The sequence below is a fragment of the Martes martes genome (genome assembly GCF_963455335.1).
Source record: "Martes martes genome assembly, chromosome: 14".
Lineage (NCBI taxonomy): Eukaryota > Metazoa > Chordata > Mammalia > Carnivora > Mustelidae > Martes > Martes martes.
In genome coordinates this window covers 82,310,649-82,334,579 of record NC_137902.1, presented here as the reverse complement: position 1 = coordinate 82,334,579, position 23,931 = coordinate 82,310,649, and the positions used below count along the sequence as shown (strand labels likewise).

The window sequence follows — 23,931 nt, the reverse complement described above, 5'->3', positions numbered from 1 at the left end:
GCTCTACTGACTGAGTCAGCCAGGTGCCCCTAAAATGGATTTCTTGATAGCTGCCCTTCTCAAGGGCATCTCCATCAGTTCTCTCCATCTCAGTGAGTGGCAACTCCATTCTATGGTTGCTCAGTAAAAAAATTTGAAATGTTGGTGTCATTTGACTTGGACTCATTTCCCTCTCTCTTTCTCATCCCACAGGTGATCTGTTAGTAAATGTTGTCTGTTCTACCTTCAGAATAATGGGGCTACTTCTTACCAACTCTATTATTGTCACCATGGTCCAGGTTACTGCCACATCTTGTCCAGAAGATTATAAAAGCCTTGGAGACACCATAATGAAAGGAAAGAAGAAAGTTAAATTGAGGGTCTTGAAAAATAGGTTACACCAACACTTCTACCCTCCAACACTACCACAAACTCATTAAAAAAAAAAACGAACTGTATATTTGGGGCACCTTGGTGGCTCAGTCACTTGAGCTTCTACCTCTTGGTTTGGCTCAGATCATGGTCTCAGGACCATGAGATTGAGCCTTGTGTGGGGTTCTGTGCTTATCACGGGCTCTCCTTGAGATTCTCTCCCTCTCCCTCTTCCCTTCCCCATGCTCACATACTCTCTATCCAAAATAAATAGAAATCTTAAAAAAAAAATAGGAAAAAAAACAGTACTTCCATATCTTGGCTGAATTCCATCTCCCAAGAATAACAAAATATTAAACCAAATCTATACAAAGCAACTATAAAAACACAAATACAAAAATAAAAACCACAAAAACATTCAGGTGATGAAAATTCTCCCCCCAAAATGAACTACAAAGTAGTACACTGCAACACAAAACTCTGTACTGAATTATATATTCTCAAATAAGCATATAAAGACTATTTTTTAAGGATGGATTTATTTATTTATTTATTTATTTATTTATTTATTTGACAGAGAGAGAGAGAGAGAGAGAGAGGGCACCAATCAGGGGGAGCAGCAGGTAGAGGGAGAAACAGGCTCCCCATGGTGCAGGGAGTGCAATGTGGGGCTTGATCCCAGGACCCTGGGATCATGACCCGAGCTGAGGGCAGATGCCTAACAGACTGAGCACCCAGGCACCCCTAAAGACAATTTTTTAAAACCACTTAGAGGGGCAGGGTGGATCCTGGAGCCCTGGGATCAAGCCCCACATCAGACTCCCTGTTCAGCGGGAAGCCTGCTTCTCCCTCTCCCACTCCCCCTGCTTGTATTCCCTCTCTCAATGTCTCTTGCTCTGTAAATAAATAAATAAAATCTTTTAAAAAAATAAAACCACTTAGAATGATTAATTCCAACATTAAGAAGAGATAAAAACAAACAAATTCAGCATGAAATGCAACAAGAATTGATCAAACTCAGGAAAGTAGTTGAGGATAAAGGTGTGCCTTAAAAAATGAAGGATAGGGCGCGTGGGTGGCTCAGTGGGTTAAAGCCTCTGCCTTCGGCTCAGGTCATGATCTCAGGGTCCTGGGATCGAGCCCCACATCGGGCTCTCTGCTCAGCAGGGAGCCTGCTTCCTCCTCTCTCTCTGCCTGCCTCTCTGCCTGCTTGTGATCTCTGTCTGTCAAATACATAAATAAAATATTAAAAAAAAAATGAAGGATAAACTATAATGTACCCAAGGAAGAAGGAATTCAAATAAAAATTTAAAAGAAACATTGAATCTATTTATGCATGAATGGAATATTATTCAGTGATAAAAAATCAAAAAAATTCACTATGGATGGACCTTGAAGGCATTATGCTAAATGAATTAGTCAGACAGAAAAAGATACATATTCTATAATCTCACTTACATGTGCAATCTAAAACACACATACACACACACACACACACACACATCACCAACAACCAAACTCATACAAAAGAGATCAGATTTATGGTTAACAAAAGTGAAGGGTAGAGGAAGAGGAATTTCAGGAAGGTGGTCAAAAGGTACAAACTTCTAGTTATAAAACAAATCAGTACTAGGGCTGTAATGTACAACAGGATGACTATAGCTAGCTCTGCTATATGATACAAAGGAAATTTGTGAAGAGTACATCCTAAGGGTTCTTATCACAAAGAAAAAGAAAGAAACATTGAAGAAAGTGAGTAAAACACTACTGAATCATTGAACACTACATCAAAGACTAATGATGTACTACACTAACTGAACATAATAATAAACAACAAGAAAGTGAGTAAAACAACAAGTGAATGAAACTGAGATGAAGATATATTAAAAGAAATCAAGAGAATGTGATGGGAATGAAAAACAGACAAACACATTAAAAAATCAATGTACACATAACTGGAATTTATGAAGAAGAGAAATGAAACAACAGAATAAAACTCACGTTTAAAAAAATTTTTTTAAGCTTTTCAGAAGTAAATTTAAATATATTTCAATATTTTGAATTTGTCACTTAAGGGCCCACCACATGCTTCAGAAAAATGATCTGTTATAATGACCTCAGAGACATACCTTAGAAAAAAATCAACAAACTTTAAAGCAAAGGAAAAAGGCTTAGGGTCTTAAAGCATAAAGATAAAATTACTTATAAAGGTAAGAAAATTAGGCTGACGTCAGACTTCTCAAGAGCAACATACAGGACTTTAAAGCTTCAAAAAATTTATAAATTCATGCCAGAATAAATCTAACCCTCTTTAAGGAAAGACAACAAAATAACATTCAACGGTGAAATACTCACAACATTTAAATTGCAATTAAAAATTACTAAACATGCAAAGAACCAAGGAAATGTAATCCATAAGCAAAGAAAAATTAGTCCAATATGCAAGAGACCCAAACATCACATGTAAAGTAGCAGACACTTTTATAAATACGCTCAAGGATGTAAAGGAAAACAAGAGAATGAAGTGAGAAATGGAAGATACTGGAAGAAAAAGCCAAGTGGAAATTTCAGAGCTGAGATGATATATCCGAAATGAGGAAATTCACTGGATGAAATTATCAGAAGTTTAGATACTGCAAGAGAAAAGATCATGTACCTGAAGATAAAGTGATAGAAATGCTTTCAAATGGAAGCAGAAAGGGGGGATAAGGTTTGGGGAAAGAAAAGAATTTCACTAATCTGTGAAACACTAAGTTATCTAATAGATGTATAATTTGAATCCCAAAAAAAGTGGAGGCAGAAAAGTATTTGAAGAAGTCTGAGCCAAAATGTTTCCTAATATGATGATAATTATAAATGTACATATCCAAGAAACTCAATGAACCTTAATTAGAATTAAAACAAATAAAACAGCATCAAGTCACGTTTTCGTCAAATTGGTAAAAACTAGTGAAAAGGAGAAACTTTAAAAAGCTGTTGGGGTTTTTGTTTGTTTTTTTGAGGGCGAGTGAGAGCAAGTGCACACATGAGCATGTAAGCACATGCGCATACACGCCTCAGGGAGGGGAGGGGTAGAGGGAGGGAAAGAATCTTAAACAGGGTCTGTACGCAGCATTAGGCTTGATATCAGAACCCCGAGATCATGCCCTGAACCGGAATCAAGTGTTGGTTGCTTAACTGACCAAGTCAGCCTGATGCCCTAAAAAGCATTTGAAAACAAAACTCAATAGTAGTGGACCAAAGGCAAGAAATACCAAAGGCTATTTTCAGAAACAATGGAGCCAGAACACAATGAAATGACATCTTTATTTTGCCAGAAGAAAAACTCTCAACCTAGAATTCTATATCCAGCAAAAATATTTTTCAAAATAAAGGTAAAATAAAGACTTTCAGACAAAGCACTGAGAAAATCTCTTCCTCTCTCTCTCTCTCTCTCTCTATTTTTTTTTTGACAGCCAGACTTGTACTAAGGAGATATTTATGGAAGCTTATTATGCTTAAGGAAAATTATACCAAGAAAACATCACTCTACCAACAGAAGAAAAACAAAGAGTCAGAGGAAGTGAAGGGGCAGGGGAAGGAAAGAAAGAGAAGAAAAGAGGAGGAAAAGTTGAAGCAAGAACAGAATAAGCAGGTAGAGAAGCAAAACAACAGAAGCAGAGAGAGCCTCCTCTTTTTGTAAATGAAGAGGCCACGTGCATATTTTTATGTATTTCCTATAGATAGTTTAACACCACAAGAGCGGAGCTGAGTAGTTGTGACAGAGACTAGTTTACCATCTGGCTCTACAGGAAATGTTTGCTAAAGTCTAGTTTATACATATCATATAGAGATTATCACACTGGATGTGGAAGCAAGATCCAACCACATATATTATCTCCAAGAAACACACTTCAAACACAGAAACATAAGTAAAAGGATGAAGATTCTATACCATGCAAACATTAATCGTAAGATAAAGTGGCTATATTAGTATCAAAGTAAGCATTGGGATAGGTAAAATTAACATGAATAAAGAGTATTTTGAATAAAGAATAAAGAGAATAAAGAGGGTATTTCCTAAAGATAAAAGGATCAATTCAGGAGCACCTGGGTGGCTCAGTCAGTGAAGTGTCTGCCTTCGGTTCGGGTCATGATCTCAGGGTCCTGGGATCAAGTCCCACATAAGGCTCCTTGCTCAGTGGGGAGCCTGCTTATCCCTCTGCCTCCACTCCCCCTGCTTGTGCTTTCTCTCTGGCTCTCTCTCTCTCTCTCTGGCAAAAAAAAAAAAAAAAAGAATCAATTCACTACGAAATAACAATTTCAATTGTGTATCTAATAACAGCATCAAAATGTAAAAGCAAAAGCTCTCAGACAAAAGAGAACACAAAAACCCCACATAACTATAGCTGGAGATTTCAACACTCCTTTCTCAACAACTGATAATACACGGAAAATGAGTAAGAAAGTATAGAAGACTTGAATCCTGTCAACAAACTTGACCCAACTAAATTCTACAGAACATTCTACTCAGCAACAGTGGAAAACAGGTTTTTTTTCAAGCACACATGGACCATTCACCAGAACTGGGTCATAAAACAAGTCTCAATAAATTGAAAAACAATTGAAATAATAAAGAATATGTTCTCCATCCCAAGTGGGATTAAATTAGAAATCAACAGCAGAAAGATACCTGGAAATTCCAAACATTTAAAAATTAACACACCACACACACACAACTTTAGGAATTAAATAACCCATTTCTAAATAGTCATGGGTCAAAGAAGAAATCACAAAGGATGTTATCTCAAAACATATTTTACTGAATGAAAATGACAACACAACATACCAACATACATGGATTACAGCTAATGTAATGTTTATAGAGGAATTTATACCTTTAAGTGTTCACTTAGAAAAGAAGAAAGTCTAAACATGTTCCCAGGTTTCCACCTTAACAAACCAGAAAAAGACAGTTTAATCTGGAATGAACTGAAAAAGGAAATTACTCAGAAAGTAGCAGAAATCAGTGAATAAAAAATAAATGATAAAGAAAATCAATGAAACCAAAATTGTTTTCTTAAGACCAACAAACCTGACAATACCTTAGCTAGATGAATCAGGAAAAAAGGAAAGAAAATAAAATTATCAGTATAAGGAAACTACCTAAACATTTAAGCACAGGAGACTGGTTGAATGCAGTACAGCATATTCACATGATGGAGACCCGTGCATTTATAGCGAAAAATGAGGAAGGTCTCTGGGGAAGAAATGTCCAGTGGTTCCCAGAATATATTAAGTAAAATAAGCAAAATGCAAATCAGGACATGTAATATGCTACCTTTTACATAAGAGAAGAGGAAGTTTAAAAATATACATAAATCTGCTTATAAAGAGACTTATACATTTGTAAATTTACTTATAGATTATATTTATAGATTTCTTTATAAAAAATACAGGAGAAATTACAACTAATACCACAAAAATACAAAGGATTATGAGAGACTACAATAAATAATTATATGCCAACAGGCTGGATAAACTAGAATGAATGGATAAATTTGTAGAAATATTGTGTATACCAAGAATGAATCATGAAGAAATAGAAAATCTAAACTGACCGATAGGGGCAAGAGGGCTGAATCAGCAATCAAAAAACTTCCCAACACAGAAGGGCCTAGGACCCAATGGTTTCACTGGTGAATTCTGCCAAACAAAGAATTAATGCCAATGCTTCTCAAACTCTTCCAAAAAACTGAAGAAGTGGAACATTCCCAGATTCATTTTATGAGGATGGCCTTACCTTGATGCCAAAACCAAATAAAGATTCTGCGAGAAAAGAAAATTACAGGCCTGATGAATGTAAATTTAAAAATTCTCAACAAAATATTAGCAAACCAAATTCAACAGCACATCACAAGGATCATTTCACCTGAACATATGGGATTTATTCCTGTGATGTAAGGATGTTTCGACATCTGCATTTCAACCAGTATGATATACCATTAACAAAATCAGTGACAAAAATCATATGATCATCTCAATAAATGAAGAAAAAACAATTGACAAAATACTTTTTTTTCATGATAAAAACACTCAACAAATTGGGTTTCGAAGAAATAAATGTTCCTCAAAGGCCATATATACAACAGGCCCTCAGTGATACTCAATGGTGAAAGTTAAAATCTTTTCCTCCATGATGAAGAACAAGAGAAGAATGCCCACTTTCACCACTTTTATTCAACATACTCTTGGAAGTCCTAGCTAGAGCAAGTCACCCACATCAGAAAGGAAGAATTAGTTATATCTGCTCACAGATGATGTGGTCTTATATATAGAAACCCTAAAGACCCTACTAAAAAGTGTTAGAATTTAACAAATAAATTCAGTGAAACTGTACAATAAGAGTACAAATACAAAATCAACATATAGAAATCAGCTGCACTTCTATACACTATGAACTATGTGAAAGAGAAATTAAGAAAACAATTCCATTTAAAATAGCATGAAAAACAATACTTAGGAATAAACTGAACCAAGGAAATGAAAGGCCTGTATAGTGAAAACTACAAGACATTGATGAAAGAAATCAAAGAAGACACAAATAGATGGAAAGATATCCCATGTTCTTGCATTGGAAGAATTCATATGGTAAAAATGTCCATATTACCCAAAGCAACCTACAGATTTAAGGAATCCCCATCAAAATTCCAGGGGTGGTTATTTTCACAGAAATAGAACAAACAACTCTCAAATGTATATTTAATCACAGAAGACCCCAATTAGCCCAAGAAATCCTGAGAAAGAACAGACCTGGAGGCATTACAGAACCTGATTTCATGCTATAGTTTAAAGCTGTAGCAATCAAAAAAGTACAGTACTGGCATAAAACAGGCGCATCGATCAGTGGAACAGAATAGAGAGTCCAGAAATAAACCCCTACATATATGGTCAGCTGATTTTGGACAAGGGGTCCAACAACACAATGGGGGAAAGGACGGTCTCTTAAATAAATGATATTGGGAAAACCGGACAGCCAAAAACAGAAGAATGAAATCAGACCCCTATCTTAACACTACTCACAAAAATGTAAGACCTGAAATCACAAAGCTCCTAGAAAAAAACATAGGGAAAAAGTAATTTGCTGGATATCACACGTAAAGCACAAGCATCAAATGCAAAAATAGGAGACTACATAGGACTACATTAATCTCAAACCTCCTGTACAGCAGAAAAAACAAATAACAGAGTGAAAAGGCAACCTATGGAGCGGAAGAAAATATTTGCAAACAATATATCTGATAATGTGTTAATATCCACAATATATAAGGAACTCCTACAACTCAATAGAAAAAAAAAACAAATAATCCAATTTAAAAATGGACAAATGACTTGAATAAATATTTCTCCAAAGAAGATACATAAGTGGCCAACAGGCCAACACGAAAAGGCACTCAACATCCCTAATCATCAGGGAAATGCAAATCAAAGCCACCGTGAGCGATCACTTCACACCTGTTAGGATGACTGTCATAAAATTTTCAAAATGCAATTTCTGTTCTTTGACTCCCCCATATTAATTCACATTTATCTCTCTTATGGAACTTATCATGTTTTGCCAGGGGATTATAAATCAGATCCTTCCGTTTAAATCTTTACCCTGCCCCTTGTGATCTAGGGAACGATGGAAATTGTTAGTACTTCACTCTCCGTAGGCATAAAGCAGAGGTGATAATACTCACCCACAGGTTTACTGTGAGGTTAAATTAGATGATGCGTGGGAAGAATTTAGAACAATGTCTAGCTATATGCTATGTACTGCATGATTAAAGGAATTATTCCAAAATGGAAAAAAAATCAATCCCCTAAAAATTGAAAACAGAACTGAAAGTAAACTAACCACGTCTCAAGTTGATGGCACAGTCATATAGAGAAAATAATTAGATCAGGTGACTTTAAAACACACTGTTTTCACTATCTGTCCCTAATGGGACATATCACATAGACAAAGAATACAACAAACTCTTAGGTGGAATAAAGCCGATAAGTAGTTTTGTAAATGTCATCAGGAAAAAAGAGTTTCCTATGAGAAAATGAAACACAAATACAAAATCAAATAAATTAAGATATAACCCTATAATGTTACATTTGAACTGGAATATTAGTATGAATTCAAGATTTTTTCTTGACCATGTAATATGCTCAAGGACGTAATATGTAATATTGTAATATGTTATAATATGTAATTGTAATATGTAATAGTAGTATGAATTCAAGATTTTTTCTCTTGAAAAAAATTACCTATTTCCTAGCTCTAATCATTGAAAAGATCTAGGAGCAATAACAACCCCGTGGCAATGAGTACTACTGATGGTGGTTTCTAACTATCATTTCCTTCTAAAAGGAACCCAGGGTTTTCGAAGAAATGACTGATTTCGGGTCAGGAGCAAGAAAATGTACAGGATAAGTCTGGGCCGTCTTACACCAGAAGACAAGAAAATTATCAAGGATTAGTGTGAACACATCTAAAACACACAGGAACCAGGACCCCTGGGTGGCTCAGTCAGTTAAATGTCTGCCTTTGGCTCGGGTCATGATCCCAGGGTCCTGGGGTTGAGTCCTGCATCAGGCTTCCTGCTCCGTGGGGAGCCTGCTTCTCCCTCTCTGGCTTCCCCTTCTTGTGTTTTCTCTCTCGCTCGCTCTCTCACTCTCTCTCTCTCCTGGTCAGATAAGTAAGTAAAATCTTTAAAAATTCCTTATTAGACATGCACATTCTAGTTGGGATATGCTTCATGGTACTTCAGCCAAAAAAAGGGACAAATTTGGAGGCCACTATGAATTATATGCCAAGAAATTGGACAATCTAGAAGAAATGAATAATTTTCTAGTGACAGACCACTTACCAGGACTGAATCATGAAGAAATAGAAATTTCTGCTCCCTGATTTCAAAGTATATCACAAAGCTATAATCATCAAAATAGTATGATATTAGCATTAAAAAAATCACTAGAACAGAATTGAGAGCACAAAGATAAACCCAGGTACATATGGTCAATTAATTTACAACATAGAAGCCAAGAACATGGGGAAAGAACAACCTCTTCAATAAATGGTGTTGGGAAAATAGGACAGCCACGTGCAAAAGAATAAAATTGTACCACTATCTTACAGTACACACAAAAATTAACTTAAAATGGATTAAAGACTTGAATATAAGACCTGAAACCATAAAATACTTTGAAGAAAATAAAGGCAGTCAGCTCCTTGACATTGGTCTTGGTGATGACTTTTTAAATTTGACACCAAAAGCAAACAAAAACAAAAGTAAACAAGTGGAATTATATAAAAATAAAAAGCTTTTGCACAGCAAAGGAAATCATCAACAAAATGAATAGGTAACCTACTGAATGGCAGAAAATATTTTAAAATCATATATCTGATAAGGGATTAATATACAAGATTATAAAGAATGTATATAATGTAAGAGTACAAAAGAATCTGATTCAAAAATTGGCAGATCTGAATAGGTATTTTCTCAAGGAAGACACACAGATAGCCAACAGGTACATGAGAAGGTGTTCAACATCACTAATCGTCAGAGAAATGCAAATCAAAACTACAAGGAGATACCACCCCACACTTGTTAGAATGGCTAACTCGGAAAAGACAAGAAATAATAAGTGTTGGCAGAGTTGTGGAGAAAAGCGAACCCTTATACACTATTGGTAGAAAGGTAAATTGGTCCAGCCACTGAAGAAAACAGTGTGGAGTTTCCTCAAATAATTAAAAATAAAACTATCATATGATTCAGCAGTTCAACTTCTGGGTATTTATCCAAAGAAAACAAAATCACTAACCCAAAAAGATGTATTCATTCCACATTCACTGCAGCATTATTTACAAAGGCCAAGATACAGAAACAATCTAAGTGTCTATTGATGGATGGATGGATAAAGAAGTTGCGAGATACACATATCCATATAGTTGTGAGAGAGAGAGATATATAAAATTCGGCCTTAAAAAAGGAAATTGTGCCGTGTGTGACAATATGGATGGATCTTGACTGCATTATGGCTAGGTGCAATAACTCAGAGAAAGACAAATACTGTATGATATCACTTATATGTGGAATCTGAATTTTTAAAAACCCAGGAAGCTCATAGATGGAGAGAACAGATTGGTGGTTCCAGAGGTGGGGGTTGGGGGTGGGTGGGCAAAATGGGTAAGCTGGTCAAAAGGTATAATCTTCCAGTTAAAAGATAAATAAATCTTGTGGATTTAATGGACTGTGTGGTGATTCTAGTTAATAATACTGAGTTGTATATTTGCAAGTTGCTAAGAGAGTGGATCTTAGCAGTTCTTATCACAAGAAAAAAGATTGTAACCATGTGCGGTGATTGATATTAACTAGACTTATTGTGGTGATCATTTCACGATATATACATGTGTTAAATCCTTACATCGTACACATAAAACTAATACAAGGTTCTATGTCAATTATATCTCAGTAAAGAAATAATTTTTTAAAAAGGCAAAATGGGGGCAGGATTAGGCTGTTAAAAGGTTGATAACTGTTGAACTAATCAGGGTTGAGTTTGATTATACGATTGTCTCTATTTTTATGTATGTTTACAGTTTTTTCACATAAAACAATGTTACGCAAAAATTATTTAGCTGTCTCTGACCTGGACTGGTTTAAGTTACTTACTGGGAATATACTAAAAGTCAGTTCAACGTTAAGTAATGTTTGTTGCGGGGCGGCGGGGGGCGGGGAGCCCTCATTGTGTAATTACAGTAACGTATAACATAGTATTGGTGTTTGTGAGTAATAAAAATAATCACTAGAGTGAGAAATGGTTGAAAGTTTTAGGTTCTATTTCTTGAGATGAAATGATCAATTTTTAACTGGATTGGTAAGTTTTAAATCATAAGCTGATAAAGTCGGGTGATAGACACATTTTCCGGAATACGTAAAAAGTCTTTTGAAATATCTAATTTTCTAAAGAAACCTTAGTAGACATCAGAGCCGGCTCCACATACCTGGGGAAGCACACAGCTTATGTGTGCACCTGGCAGAACCCCCAGTACAGAGGAGACCAGGTGCTATTTCCTAACAACACCTTCTTGAGCGCGTCCCAATACTATAATTAGAAAATGGCTCAGATTTTTAGTTGCTTTCCCAGAACTCAAAGATCGTCTTCCTGTTTATCTTGGGGGGATGCCTATGTTATACTTGCGATTTTTCTGTTCTCTGTAACATATTAAAACAAGATCGTCACAGATGGGGAAACAAGAGGTCATTAGTTAACAATCAGATGTTTGATTTTTATTTCCTGAACAGCCAAGATACACTCTCTTGTGAATTTTTAACATATTTTTAAAGGAGAAATGGGGCTAGTCCCTGGAAGGTAAATTGTTCTCTGGGCTTTCCTCAAGAGTCAACACAACCATTTGTTACATTCATGTCCTCACTTAAGTCTGTCCTGCGCATTGGACTCTCAGCTTTGCCACAATCTTTGTAAGTCTCTCGTCAGTCTGTAGTGGTGATTGCTTAACAGTTTACGTTAACATTGCCAGAAAGAACAAAGGGAAGCCAGATCAGGGGTGGGTTAGCTTTGGCCCAAGCCAGTGAGGTGCGGAGATGATAGCACTTTTACTTCAATTCATCCTTCCGTTTCTAGAACAGTTGATCTGGATTAGGTTGGGGACAGGAAAAAACTCGTAATAATTCCTGGCTTTGGGAGACACAAGCCTTTGTTCTCCCCAGAGTATTAGGTAACACTCCTAATGCTACTAATCATATAATCCCGAGAATTGAGAGGGACACTCACTCATTGCCTTACTCTAGTTTCACCCTTTGTAAATGAGCATCATAATAGTACGCACCTCATAGTGTTTTCATGAGGATTAAATGAGTATTTGTAAAATGCTTAGAACAGAGACTGACATAAGCACCATAGAAGTGTTTATAAGTTCCTACATGACAATGTAAATCTCCTAACATCTGAGTAAGTGGCCACTGCTACAATGCTGGTAGAGTTCCAGAATCTTGTTGGTCACCTTCTCGTTGGCTGGCTGTTGCCTTGCCAGCAGATGGTTTGGTGAAATTCTCACTAACTTGGAATTAGTTCACAGATTATTGAGCCTGCATAAGTGAAAATTCAGAAATTGTGGATCTTTGGAAACACTTGAAATAATATTTTATATTTGCTCAGTTCATGAAAATTTTGGAAGTGTCATATTGTCAAGGTATACATGTTCAGTTTGTGATTTTGTGTACTTAGAACAAAAGGGAAGCTAACGAAGGTTTGTTTTTTTTTTAAGATTGTATTTATTTGTCAGAGAGAGAGAACACGTACAAGCAGGCGGAGAGATAGGTAGAGAGAGAAGCAATTCCCCCACTGAGCAGAGAGCCCCACATGGGGCTCGATCCCAGACCCTGGGATCATGACCGGAGCCCAAGGCAGCCTCTTAACCGAATGAGCCACCCAGGTGACCCACTACTGAAGGTTTTATATGAGTATCTGTTCTTTTAACTAGACATCAAGGAAAAGAGCATACAGGCATGTAAATACACTTGTTCGCACACCATAGACCTAAACAGTAATTTTAAACAAAATTGTTGGGCTACTTTTAGTACCTACAAATAACTAAATTTAGAAGAATCACATGTTTGTGGAATGAGTGTTCTTCAGTAAAGTTCCTGCCCTTGAAGATAGTTAAGAATCATTTATAATTACTCTAGCAAAAGGAGGCCTATGAAGTATTCACTTTCACATGTATTGGAATTATAATTCATATAATTTATGTATATCATAAGTGTTTTAAAAGTTTGCTATTTTAAGTCATTGAACAGCTTCTTTACATTTTTAAGAACTTCTTAACTAATTTGCTTGGAATCTTGCTTAGCGCAAAAGGCAGACCTAGCAATTTCTTTTTCGTTGTTCCTATCCCCTTCTATCCACACCTCTCTTACGAAACAGTCCAAATTCTAGGTTGTCTTTATCTGTTTACACGTCTGCCCCGTGCACTGGACCGTATACCTGCCGAGTGTACATAGTAGAACTAGCTCATTTGTGTGCCAAATACAGTGTGGCACGTAGCCTGCTTCTAAGGCATTTGTTGAAAAAGCCTAATTAGCAGTATCTGAAACAGTATTTTACTGCGTTTAATCAAGCTCTGGGAAAGTTGGATACACAATTGAGATGGATCCAGGTGTTGATTCTTTCCAGAAAGTTGAACTTTTAGTTTGGTTTGGAATTTGAAGCTGTGAGTATAACATTTACCTCAGTCTCCCAAAGTCCAAGCTAATTGGAATTACTGTCCTCAGTCACCAGGACAGACGACTGGATCGCCAGGGAACTGTTTAGTCATAGAGGAGAATTTAGTGACACTTCTAAGTTCTGTATAGTTGATGGGAGAGCTGTGATGTTTTTGATTCAGGCCAGTTAAAAAACAGAATTCTACAAAGTGGTTTATAATCACTCCTTATATTCTCCTGCCTTGACCTACACCTTTCAACTGCTCTGTTGTCAGTCTGAAAGGCTGTCATCTCGAGGACTGATGTTACTGTCAATCTGTTCAGATGATACGCAAGCCTAGCACAGCAGTTTCACCGTAGCAGGCGTTCAATAAAAATTGGGAAAATCTAAATTGCAGCTTTTTATTCTTAAATGGCAAAGTGGAAAGAAATCTTTGGCTTTAATTCTGATAAGATTTTTATGTCTTACAAAACAAAAATAGGTTCATCGGGGGTAGCACAGATTCTAACACGAGATTTTTTTTAAATTTAAGAAGTCGTTAATGCTCGTTGACCGCCAAAATCCAATTCTCAGGAGTAATTCCATCAGTTTGAACTTAAGTGCCTGAATGTGGATATTGGAACGACCATTGATTAACTTGAACTTGGCAGCCAAAAATTTCTTCAGAGGATCTGACGCTCGGCAACATCTCATAAGGCTTAGAAGTGGCTTTAAAAAAAAAAAAAAGTAAAATTTCGGTACCTGTAAATGTGGCTCACACGGGGCATAGGGGCTAGGATGAACGCTGCAGCGAGTCTTATTTTTTGTTTTTTAACCACTTCAGGCCTCGAAATAGAGGCGTGTTGGTGTCATGGAAAAAGCAGCCTCGGAATCTGACAGAGCCTAATTCCTGGATCCAGTCCCAGTCCTGCGTGACCTTGGGCAAGTTACTTTACTTCTCTGAATTTCCGTTTCCTCCTATGCAAGACCGGGACTGCGAGAGCCACCTTGCAGCGCAGGCTGCGGCGCGCCTAGAACCCACCGGGCGGGTCCCAAGCCGACTGCGGCCATATTCCGGGCCCCGCGCCGCGCAGCTCCCGCCGCCGCGCTCTCCCCAGCAGGTGTAGGCACCGTCCGCCGCGCAGGGCCGGGCTGCGGCCCGGCGGCCCCGCCCTTCCGCTCTCGCGGCCCTGCCCCTCGGCGTCCCCGCGCAGGCAGCGGCGGGCGGTGGCAGCGCGCCGGCCTCCGCGTCCCGGGCCCGCCCCGGGCGGAGCGCGCCGAGGGGCGGGGTGGGGGGGGGCGCGGGCTGCCGGGACCCGGCTCCCAGGCCCAGCCCCGCCGAGTGCGGGCGAGCGGAGGCGGCCCCGGCGCCGCCCGCGCCCGAGCGCGTGTGCGCGCCGCCGCCCCCTCGGCCCTCCCCTCGGCCCTCCCCTCGGCCCCCTCCGCCCTCGCGCGCCGCCCGCCCGGGTCGTGGCGGGGCCGTGGTGTACGTGCAGAGCGCGCAGAGCGAGTGGCGCCCGCACGCCCTGCGCTCCTCCACAGGCCCGGCCGGGCCACCGCGGACGTTAAGGCGGCGGCGGCGGCCAGGGCGGCCGGTCTCGCGCGCCGGGCCCCGCGTGCCCGAGCGGAGGTCGCTGTCCGCCGCGCAGGCCGCGGTGCCCCAGCTCGCGGCAGCGATGAGGCGCTGAGGCGGCCGCCGGCGCTGCGCGGCCGGACCCGAGGACGAGGAAGCGGCCGGGCCGAGGGCGCGGGGCGCCGGCCTCCCTCAGGCGGGGAGTGGCGGGTGCATGGCGCAGTGACGGCCTCTGTCGCTCCGCCCGCTCCCCGTCCCCGGGCGAGGCCCTCCGGCCGCCACCTCTCCTGCTCGGCTGCCGCCTCCGACGCCGCCGCCGCCGCCGCCGCCATGGCTAATGACAGCGGCGGGTCCGGCGGGCCGAGCCCGAGCGAGCGAGACCGGCAGTACTGCGAGCTGTGCGGGAAGATGGAGAACCTGCTGCGCTGCAGCCGCTGCCGCAGCTCCTTCTACTGCAGCAAGGAGCACCAGCGCCAGGACTGGAAGAAGCACAAGCTCGTGTGCCAGGGCGGCGAGGGCGCCCCCGGCCACGGAGCGGGCCAGCACCGGCACCCCGGCCCCGCGCCCGCCGCCTCCGCGCCGCCGCCCAGGGCCGGCGGGGCCGGGGCCAGGGAGGCCAGGAAGGCAGCGCCGCGCCGGGACAGCGCGGCCGAGAAGGCGGGCCCGCGGGCGGCCGGGGACGCGGCCATGGCAAAGGCCAAGCCCGCGGCCGACCCCGCGGCGGCCGCGTCCCCGCCTCGCGCGGCTGCCGGCGGCCAGAGCCGGGTGGCGGCGGTCGAGGCGGAGTCCGCGAAGGAGGAGGACCCGGAGAAGACGAACCTGTACCCGCCCAGCCACACGCCGGGCGAGGGGCTGAGCCACGGCGGCGGCCTGCGGCCCAACGGGCAGACGAAGCCGCTGCCGGCGCTGAAGCTGGCGCTGGAGTACATCGTGCCGTGCATGAACAAGCACGGCATCTGTGTGGTGGACGACTTCCTGGGCAAGGAGACCGGGCAGCAGATCGGCGACGAGGTGCGCGCCCTGCACGACACCGGCAAGTTCACGGACGGCCAGCTGGTCAGCCAGAAGAGCGACTCGTCCAAGGACATCCGAGGCGATAAGATCACCTGGATTGAGGGCAAGGAGCCGGGCTGCGAGACCATCGGGCTGCTCATGAGCAGCATGGACGACCTGATCCGCCACTGCAACGGGAAGCTGGGCAACTACAAAATCAATGGCCGGACGAAAGTAAGTGGGCGCTGGGGGGTGCGCTGGGCGTCCCTTAACCGCGCGGGCCGCCCCCGGCCCCGCGACCGGAGCCGTTTCGGGCGAGGAGCGTGCTTTCTCTGCAGAAAGTAATTTCCTTCTCGTGGATGTTGACCCCATCAGGAAAACGGTTCCAGTCCGGACATAGGTGCTTACATCCTTTCTCTCTTGCCCGCTGTTTTGCACTCACTGCCCCGTTTACGAACGTCTCTGTCTGATGGCATGGTTTCGTGGCTAACCTCAGGCCCTCCCTTTCACTTTGCTGTTTTTTTGCTGTTTTTGCTTTTCCAGTGCACTGTCAGTTCAAAGCTCACTGGAGTTTTAGCCTCCCATTGGGGGTAAGAGTAGTTCCCAGAGCCAGTGCTGGTTCTGCATCTGCAGACGTTTGCGTACGCCCCTAAATTCTCCCTGCGGTGCCGGAGCCGCCCGTCAGGTTCTGGTTTACAGAGTGGAGTGCTGGGTTTGGTTTAAGGACGTGCCGGCCTGACCGCGAAAAGGTAAATTTAAAATCAGTACTTGGTCAAAAGACTCCTGTATTCAGGAAGAGCTTGGCTGCTCCCCTCCCTCCTCCTGTCTCCTTCCCCTTCCCTGTCCCTGCTGTTTTGAAACCCCCACAAAACGGGGAAAGAAGTTTTTCCGTTTTTAGACCTTGCAGTGTAGGTGGGTTACATTTTTAGCACAGGTTTCCTTTATTTGCTTTGTTAATATAATCCTTCTGTTGAAACAGAAGTGTGTTGTAGCTTCCTGCGAGGAAAAAACCAAAACAAACCCCACGGAATTGGAGCAGGAGGGAGGGCTCGTTCTAAAATCTCAATTTGGTGGAATCTCTTTGTTTTCTCTTTACTCTCCTAGTTCTCCATCCCCCCCCACCCCCCCATTCTTCCACTGGTACCTAGTCTAATCCATCTTCCCTCCTCTCTATGGTAAACCCGAGACTTCCCTCCTTAATTCGCTCTCTCCCAGTTCTTTTTCATTTTGCTTCCCAGGTCTTAATCTTTTCTTTGTATCCAGCTCCTCCCCAGGCCGCCCTGCTCCACCCTCCTCCACCATCCATCTCTGTCTGATAGTTTGAGTTTTAAGAGCTTGTCTTAGGAGACCGTCACGTGTGTGTTTGTGCACACACACGGACTCTGCCCACTGGTTCTTTTGTGTGTTGTCAGGGCATCTATTTTGGCAATCATCGTGGCTGACTCTCAGGCTGCCTGAAGGCCGAGCGTAAGGCAGTGAGGAAAGTTCTAAACATGAAACTCCTGTGGGGAAAAATACAATGTGAACTCTAATTTATATATTGCTGCCTCATTACTGGATGAAGGCACATGTCTTCATATGTAGTTTCAAAAAAGTGAACAGTCGCTTAATATTAAGCTAGAAGAGGAAAAGGGAGCCTGATTGGACCTCAGTCTCAGTCTGCAATAAGAATTTCATTTATGTAAAAAACCAAAACTTTTGTCACAGATCAAATCTTAATATAGTCATGAACTCTAGAGCAGGAAGGGAACGGGCCTGCGGGAAGATCAACATAACCGTGTGCAGACCGACCAGTCATTAGTTGAGGTGTAAACTTAAGGCTAATTTACCAAGAAGTTAATGTCCTAAATCTTCCTTGATCTGCTTTCTTTGGCTAATTTAGCTTTCCGAGTTAAGTCCTCTCCTGTCCCCCCTGTTTTCGTGTGGCCTCAGGGAAGGGACAATAAGTAGTTAGCCCAGCTCTTAGAGCAGTTGCTTCTCACCGGGAGGTTGTTAGAAAATAGCCACCTCTGCATCAGGCGTCCCGGTACCTGAAGGGAACAGTAGTTGAGGTCCTAAATCACTCTAGCGTATGTATTTTATTTTTTAAGGAGATTTATTTATTTATTTATTTATTTGAGAGAAAGAGAGCTTGCACGCGGGGCGGGGGTGGGGGCAGTGGGGCGGAGCCAGGCATTGGGAGATGGGGGAGAGAATCTCACCATGACCCTGAGATCAGGACCTGAGCCGAAACCGAGAGTCAGACGCTTAACTGACTGAGCCACCCAGGCGTCCCAGAAGGGCAGATTTTAAACTCTTTAGATTGATCTTAGGCTTACATTAATTTTCAGCACACAACTTGAGAATCCATGAATGTTTTTAGGGAACCTCTTTCATTGTATTTGGTTGAGAGAGCTTTTGTTGTGTTCAATCGTGTAATTTTAGTATTCCTAAAAAAAACCCGAAGATCTTGCTTTGGGGGAATGGGAGGGCTGTCGGGTCGTTGGCCACCATATATTGAGCAACCACTGTGGGCTAGGCACGGGAGTAGGCCCAATACAGACGTGATCACCATAATCTTAATCCTCTGAAGTGTAAGTGGTAGTTTTGCTAATTTACATTTGAGGATATTTCAGGTCAGACTTGGCTAAGGACTGCCACTTGTACTAACCTCGATGAGATTCATAGTTAGGTGATTCATATATCAAGCCCCAGGCATTTTCTACTATACTGCATATAGGTGGGATAGTAGATGAGCTGTAGATGACTTAGCATACGACTGGGACTAAAATTTGCTGTATTTTATTGATGGTGATAGCATTAGCCTTGTGTGTGAATAACTACTTTATGGTTGGCCTCTATAAACTTTTTAGGAGATGACTACACAGTGTTTATTTCCGATGTATACTTCAGTATCTGAAAAGCTGCTTTATAGTTACCCATTTGAGTCATGCTCATTTCTGTGTAACTTTTAAGAGAGGCAGAATATGGGCGCTAGTGGGATTGAAGAGAGGATCTTCAGTTAAGAATTTTGTTATTCTTTACACCGCTATAGTAATTTTAAAGATTTTATTTATTTATTTATTTGTCAGAGAGAGAGTACACACAAGCAGGCAGAGAGGCAGGCAGAGGCAGCGAGAGAAGCAGGCTCCCCGCTGAGCAAGGAGCCCGATGCGGGACTCGATCCCAGGACCCCGGGATCATGACCTGAGCCGAAGGCAGCGGCTTAACCAACTGAGCCACCCAGGCGTCCCAGACCGCTGTAGTAATTTTAAAAGTTACTTGCCCCAAACGTGTACTGTTTTTCTCACTTAGATTTTCACAGCGGCACTGTAAAATAGGTAGATTGTTGATATATTTCTCCTGTTCATAGTTTAGAAAGGTGAGCCTCAGGAAATCATGTGCTTGTGGGAAATCATGCCGCATACTAAGACTTAAATTGAAGTTTTCTGACCAAGATCAAATATCCTTTTTTATTTATATTGTCTATTCTGAGTGGTCTTTGTGTGTGTGAGGGCCTAATAATCAGTGATTTATACTTGGCTGTGGCTCATTCAGTGTTAGACTTTGATTTCCCCCAAGTTTCTACTTCAGACATGCTTATCTGGCCCACTGTTTGTCCATCTCCTTTAAAAGAGGAACTGTGGGGAAGGATGAAGTAATGCCCTAGGACACATGTAACTGAGCTGCAGTTTCCACTTTCTCTGGTCCTTTTTTTTGGGATTTTCCCGTCTTTTGCCCTTAAACTGACCTTAGATCCTTTCTCCTTTCGCACACCCTTCCTTCAGCGGGCAGTGAGTTCAGTAGGAAGAAGTCATGGTCTGCTCATCTTTGAAGAGCGGTGTCGTGTGGGCGCTAAGAAATCATAGGCAGCTCCACTTGGGGAGAGGAGGAAAAGGAATGCGGATGAGCGGGGATCCTGGGAAAATGCTGAACCATTCAGTTGGAGTTTCTCAGCGACTCTGAAGGAAGATGTGCCTGTTAGAGTAGAAATGCCAGAATCATATACGTATTTTTGGAATTGATCCCAAACTTAACTCTGTTCAGTTCAAATGTACATAAAGAAAAGGAATGATAAAATGGGTTGAGACACCGAAGCAGATTATATTCCCAAGATTTTTCGTTAGTGTCGCCCTTAGTCGGCTCTGGCTGGTGATGGTTTTGTGAGCAAATAATAGGATGAGGAAAATCCTGTTGGCTTTATTCTCACTACTGTAGTAGAGATGTGGTGACAGCCCTTTTAGATGTTACAAACAAAACCAAACATAACTTCCTTCTCGGTCCACTTCTGCCACTTTCTCTGTACTCTTGGCATCCACCATGCTGGAAGGGGAGCAGCTGGTTTAATGTTTTAATAGCTCTATCAGTCTTAAAGATCAAAGTCCATTATTCCGTTTGTGAAAAGGTCGAAAACATTGCAAGTGCCGTAATAAGTTGCCCGTAGCGCTTTAGAGTTTAAGAGAGAGTTGTGCGGACTGAAACAGCCGTCTTCATAGGTTGTGACTGAACCAAGTTCAACATTGTAGGAAAACATTTTGTATAGCGAATTAGTATACGTGTAGTTCACAAATAAGGTCACTTCTTGAACTATTAAAGAATTCTATTTTAAATTAAAAGGGTTTGTGTTTTTTGGACGTTTTTAACTCTTCACCCACCTGTTACCTAGTAAGCCCCAGGAATACCCTGCAAGACCTTCGTCCTGGGAGGACGGCGTCTGAACGGAGAAGGTGGCTGGACTGGGCGCTGCTGGTCCACCTGGCGGGGGTCCTGGATCGGCCGCTGCTTCTGTGTCCCTGAGCTGACGGCTTCATATTGCTGCGTCTCAGTGACTCCGCTTGTCCACTGGTGTTAAATCATAGTCGCCTTTCCTACCTCGCAGGCTTGCTGGGAGCAGTACGTATAATTATGCGTGTAAAAGCGCTTTGTAAATTGGAAAGCCCAGTGTTAAACTGTTGTTAACTATTCCTCCACTTATCTGAAAATTCTCCTGTTTTTCTGAATCTTTCTGTAAGAATGTGCTTTTCCTGTCTTTCCCTGTTATAAGCTAGAGGGAAAAAAGACTGAGAATGATCACCCTTTTTTTTATCTGACCACTCCTCCCCAAACACATACATTTCTTTTTAAACAGAGAAAATGAGTCCTGGAGAGGTTAAGCAGCTTGTTCAGGTCATAGAGTTCCTTACTGACAAAACTGACTGATGTTTGATTCACTTGATTCTTATCAGTTCTCTGCAGCTTTATGTTGCATCTTGTGTAAAAATGACATATTCCTACTTAGCTAATTTGGGGGGGGCTTTGGGGGCCATTTTTGAGAATTGCTTGACTGTTTATAGCTTCCTTTTTCTTCTCCCTTTTACTCCTGTCATTGTACAGTATGGCTTACCTGACATTCTAGTTTAAATTTTCCTCCTTAGGGACAGGCTCCTTGCTCAGCCTGCTTCTCCCTCTGCCTACCACACCCCCTGCCTGTGTGCTGGCACACATGCTCTCTCTCTTTCTCTCTGACAAATAAGTAAATAAATAAAATCTTTAAAAAGTTCTCTTTAAATTTTCCTTCTTTAGTTATTCCTCCCTAATTTCCCTAGATGTTCTTTATTCACCTTCTTTTCTTTCCTCCAGCATTAAAGCCATTTTCCTGAATCAGCCCTTCCCTCTCTTGTTTCCTGAGTAGGAACTGTCTTTCCGCTCTGCCTCTCTGATTTACACATTCATTCTCTCTTTTCCTTTAGTTTTTTCTCCCCACTATCAGGCTGCATATCTATCTTTACTCATCTTCGCCAGTGGTTTCTGAAGCTTGTGCCTTTCTGGTATGCCTTTGGATAGATGTTATCAGCTTCGTTATTTAATTTTTTGCTTTAGGCCTTTAAAGTGACACCAAATGTTCCAGTCTTGCGTTTGACCAGATGCTTAGATGGTTTTCATAGATGCAGTTTACTGCTGTGCCTGCCTTGTTTTTACTATGCTTGCATTTACCTCCTTTCCCACTATGCCTTTGTTTCTGCACTTGAAATCTGTCTGTAACGATGGGATGGCATTCATATCAGTTATGAACTGTATTCATAGATGGTCTTTTGACTGTTATTCCAGCTAAAACGTTCCTGTTCTAATAAATAAATAAATAAATAAATAAATAAAACAAACAAACAGAAAACTGACAGATGGTTAACCAAAGCCTTCCCTTAAAATCGTTGTTACCACACTTGTATTTCCTAGTCCAAATGGGGAACTGTTCTCCCACCTTTACTGGAACGTTTTGTACTTCATTATCACATTTTCCCAGAACCAACTCACAGTTCTGTCTCCAAAGAGCTCGGATAGTATCTGTGGTCTGTGTTTGCTCATTGAGGCCACGGTGAAATTTTCATGAGTTTGGAATCCTCATTTTCCTTATTCAGTGTCCCAAACCCCATTTCTTGGCCAAAGCAAAATGTATGTGCTCTTGGTTGGCCTTGTTGTATTCTCTGAGTCCTGTTTTGATAGTCCTTTAATTCATTTGTTCATTCACCAAGTATGAAGCAAGGACTTGCCTGTTCCAGGAGCTGGGAATGTCTGAGCAACGACAACACCGAAAAGCCCTTGTTCTCATGGGGCTTAAATTCTGCTTGAGGTGGGCGAGAGGTGGGGAAAGACAGTCACTAAACAAATGCCTCAGTAAATATATAACGTGTAAGGTGGCAAATATTAAGGCAAAAAATAAATAAAGGTAGTCTCTTAGGATCGATAAAGTACTCAGATGATATTTTCAGTAGACACTGAATGAAGTAGACATCTGGGTTGTGTGGATACGTGCAAGGAGAACATTCCAAAGGAAGATATTACGTAGCAAATACTATGGCCCTGACACAGAATGTGCTAGATGGGTTTGGAAAACAGCAAGAAGGAGGCCGCTGTGGTTATAGGAGAGTGAAGGAGGGAGCAGGGTGAGAGATGTGATCCCGGAAGTGGTGGCGTAGGAAGTAAGGTCACGTGGTGTATGATTTTGCCTTATAAGCCATGGCACGAACTGGGTTTTATCCTGTAGGCAATGGGGAGTATCTGCAGACATGGTGGAAATGAGTTGGATTCTGGATATATTTTAAAAGTAGAGTCGGTGAGATTTGCTGATGGGATTTGATGTGAGGTCTGAAAGACAGGAAGGAAGGAGTCGAGAATGACTCCTGGGTTTTTGGCTCAGGCGATGGGAAGGAAATAATGATTATTTTGTCTTGCCCTAACTCTTCTGCCTTTCTTCTCTTGCCCCACTTTTTCAGTGTCCATTTATAGGGTGGTTGACACTTAACTTTGCAGCCAAAGCTACAGAGAAAAGTTCTCTGCTCTTCCTTCGCACATGCCTTCTGACTGCCTGTGCGTGCTGATGTTGTGGACCTTGCAGCCCATCCTCTTCTGCAGAGGCTACATGGCTTCTTTACACGCTGTGCTCTCACGCCCTGCCATGGATGGTGTCTAGGAATTACTACAGCATTTCTGGTGCTGTCAGCAAGTGAGGCTGTATGTCTGGCTCAGTTAAGATGGCTTATAGGTACAAATCATGTAAAAAGAATTATACAAGGCGGCGCCTGGGTGGCTCAGTGGGTTAAGCCTCTGCCTTCGGCTCAGGTCCTGGCGTCTCAGGGTCCTGGGATTGAGCCCCGCGTCGGGCTCTGTGCTCAGCAGGGAACCTGCTTCCCCTTCCTCTCTCTGCCTGCCTCTCTGCCTACCTATGATCTCTGTCTGTCAAATAAATAAATAAAATCTTAAAAAAAAAAAAGAATTACACAAATTCTGAAATTTTAGGGAAACATTGGAGAAAATGGGTTGCATGTGAGAGACAAACA

At 42.1% G+C, this 23,931-nt stretch overlaps 1 protein-coding gene across 1 annotated transcript in view; it reads left to right on the top strand.

Moving 5' to 3' along the window:
• Nucleotides 1-15,038: 15,038 nt before the first annotated feature.
• The window catches only part of EGLN1 (egl-9 family hypoxia inducible factor 1), a 59,375-nt gene continuing 50,482 nt past the window's right edge, over nt 15,039-23,931 (top strand). Inside the window, exon 1 of the mRNA XM_080823617.1 lies at nt 15,039-16,372. Within this exon, the coding sequence (XP_080679743.1) occupies nt 15,476-16,372 (897 nt within the window). The 5' untranslated portion in view covers nt 15,039-15,475. The remainder of the gene's footprint in view (nt 16,373-23,931) is intronic.